Genomic DNA, 3,208 nt, shown 5'->3' on the forward strand with positions numbered 1-3,208 from the left:
GCTTTTGTAATTCGATGTACCAAAATTCAAAACTGACGGGTTCATATTGAGATCACCAATCAAATCACGAAAATTGAAGAAATTCACAGCAAAACGGCAAAATAAAAACGGAAGCTCACTTCTCATCAGCTTTTCCAGGAACACCAGCTGTGATTTCCCCATGTTCAGCTAAATCTGTACACAAAACCGCAAAGCACAGAGAACCAAAATATAAAAATCTACTTCCAAAATATGATGATTCAGTGCAGCAACAGAGTTCCAGAAACGGAATTTAGAGTCCTGTGATTGGTGGCATATTATCTTTGAATCTTGATTTCTTGATCTGCAAATGGATCACAACCCAAAAAAAAATTTACATTTTGTTCACCAAAAGATATAATAGGAAAAACAGAAATTATATACTTTGATCAGAAAGGGCTTCCAAGCTTGCATGCAAAAACCCGAAAATTCCAACTCCAGCTTTTCCTGAAAGCAAAAAGCCAAAAACCAATTCAAATCAGGCAGCCAGCGATGAAGGACGCGAGCCCAGCGAGGATAAAACCGAGAATTAACTGTACAAAGAAGGCAACAGAAGGACAAAGCAAGAGAAGTCGAGGGCATTTCTGACATTTTACTGTTCACGAACGGTGAGTGCCAGAATAACCAAATTTTAGTATATAGATAATGTCGAAAAAAAGGACTACTAGTTATAGGTTGGAAGTATTCAAGCCTATCTCTCCTTTGGCAGGTTTATTTCGTGCATTTGCATTTCAAACTTGCATTTTCATATATCTTGATTAGTGATTTCTGCCTAGTTAAAGTCTGTGTATGTGCGTTCTTAACTATTGCATTTACAACTTTAGTTGAAAATTCTTGTCTACTTTCTTTAATCTGCAACTTGTGAATTTAAATCTGCACATCATTTCAGCTACATTTTGCACCTGCGCCACAAGTGAAGAGCTCAAAAAAATCAAATTTTTGATACAGTTTACGGTTATTAAAAATTTGAAAAGAAGAAAAAAAATAGTTAGTAACTCCTTCTATATGGAGTTGTGATGATCAAAAGTATGAGTATCTTAAAAGTACCCCGTACCACAATGGCTATATTTTGAAATATTCATCATCACAGCCGTCGATGCATGGAGATCATGATCTCCACCGTTGATTGGTGGGCCCACAAGGGTGTTTGACATGGCTATGCAGTGTAGCTGAGATGTGTGCTAGAAATATCTATGGTGTTGTGGATAATGCACCGTTTGTTTAATGTTTTGAAGCTGGGAAGAGAAAGAGGGTTTCATGGGAAGTAGAGTGGCTAAATCAAGACACGTGTCCCACCACCTGTTAAGCTGTTAACCAATTATCCACATGCATATCTGACTGCTTTACACGTATCGCATGCATGTCCAAACACCATTGACATCGGTTGCCGCTTCTATATAGAGCTAGGCCAACCTCCTTGTTCTTACCAGGAACTACAACTACTTCTTCATTATCAAAGGGTGAGAGCTAGCTGCTTGCTGTTTGAACTGTTGCTGTTTTTTCTTTGTGGTTGTGAAATTTGAGGGAGAGATCGATGGCTCAGACTGTGGGAAGGAACGTGGCAGCTCCATTGCTGTTTCTGAACTTGATCATGTATTTGATCGTTGTCGGTTTTGCTAGTTGGTGTCTCAACAGGTTCATCAATGGCCAGACCAATCACCCTAGTATGTTTTTTTCATCAACTACCTCTCTTTTGATTTGTGGGTTTTCTTGTTTACTGGTGATTTTAACGCTTAGTTAATTGCAAACCCGACTTTGGCCAGTTGGTTAGGACAGTCTGAGTCTTCGACTACCCCGTTCTCTATAGACTAGAGTGGATTAGTTCTTTATTGATAAGTTTTGAATATCGTCTTTGTAAAAAGTTGAGAACTAGTAGTAATTTGATTTTTTATTTTCGTTTTTTGAAATTAAACTCGGTGGAAAAATTTTGCTCAGGTTTTGGAGGAAATGGTGCAACAATGTTCTTTTTGATATTCTCCATATTGGCTGGAGTGATGGGCATAGCATCAAAGCTGGCCGGAGCAAACCACATCAGAGCTTGGAGGAGTGATAGCCTAGCTGCAGCAGGATCATCAGCCATCGTGGCATGGGCTCTCACGGCACTGGCCTTTGGGTAAATCTCAGAATCTGACTTGATCACATAGCACTTAAGCACACTTAATATCGTTTATATTGAGATCAATCGGATGATAACCGTGGTGTTTGTCAACAGACTGGCATGGAAGCAGATAAGCATTGGAGGGTTTAGAGGATGGAGGCTGAGGCTCTTGGAGGCTTTCGTAATAGTCTTGACATTCACTCAGCTATTGTACCTCTTGCTGCTTCATGCGGGTGTCTTCAGCAGCAAGTATGGCCCGGGCTACCGTGACACCGACTACCCGGCTGCCGGCGATCCGATACACAAGGGCACAACTGGAGGAGTCCCTGCGTCTAGGGTTGTTTAAGGACATAGGGATATCGTAGCAGCGCGACTCCCACATAATTTAATGTGGATTTCGTTTCCCCTTCCCTTTTGGGAAAGGGGGTTTGTGTTTCATAATTTAATGGGGAATTTTAAGTTTTTACTTTGTGGTTTTGTGGGTTGGATAGGTTTGGGGACGTGGTCACTGACCAAAGTGGTGTGCTGTGCGCATGTTTGTACGACTTCGTGTACATCATGTGTATAATGTATGCATGGTTTTTAATTAACGCATGGTTAACATCCTTTCAAATTAATTTAAGTTTGTGTTCGTAAACCTCTCTGAGTAGAGAAATTCTGTATCGTCCGATCTGGATCATCATTTGATTGGGATCAAAAGAAGGGGAAAAAAGATAAAGAGAAACAAAAAGAACGAGAAGAAAGAGCAAAAACTAAAAAGGTTGCTGTCGTTGCGCCCGAAAAGTCACCCAAACATCCATTGCTTTAAAAGAGGAAAAGGGATTTGGAAATCCTCATCCCAATCCTTATCCGATGAACAATACTTGGCTGCTGAAAATTTAGCCTAATAAAATTTAAACATGTGTAAAATTTGTGTTTATAATTTTAATTATTTGGACATGTGTCCCAATCTAATTGGATAAAAGCAGGAGTTTCATGTTCCAACTGATATATGGACTTGCAAAATTCTATTTTCGATTGATTGAGTTTTCTCCTTGACAAGGGCTTAAACGTAAGGAAGTAGACTTCCGCATAGTTAAATAGACACTCCAT

At 39.7% G+C, this 3,208-nt stretch overlaps 1 protein-coding gene across 1 annotated transcript; it reads left to right on the forward strand.

Moving 5' to 3' along the window:
- The first annotated feature begins 1,465 nt into the window (after positions 1 to 1,465).
- On the forward strand, positions 1,466 to 2,710 carry LOC103948641 (membrane protein PM19L). Its single transcript, XM_009359678.3, has 3 exons — positions 1,466 to 1,682; positions 1,954 to 2,131; positions 2,231 to 2,710. Exons 1-3 carry the CDS (start codon positions 1,553 to 1,555, stop codon positions 2,460 to 2,462), a joined length of 540 nt encoding a protein of 179 aa, XP_009357953.2. The 5' UTR covers positions 1,466 to 1,552; the 3' UTR covers positions 2,463 to 2,710.
- The last annotated feature ends 498 nt before the right edge of the window (positions 2,711 to 3,208 follow it).

The sequence above is a fragment of a genome, unplaced genomic scaffold (genome assembly GCF_019419815.1).
Source record: "Pyrus x bretschneideri cultivar Hongxiangsu unplaced genomic scaffold, Pyrus_bretschneideri_v1 Contig36, whole genome shotgun sequence".
Classification (NCBI taxonomy): domain Eukaryota; kingdom Viridiplantae; phylum Streptophyta; class Magnoliopsida; order Rosales; family Rosaceae; genus Pyrus; species Pyrus x bretschneideri.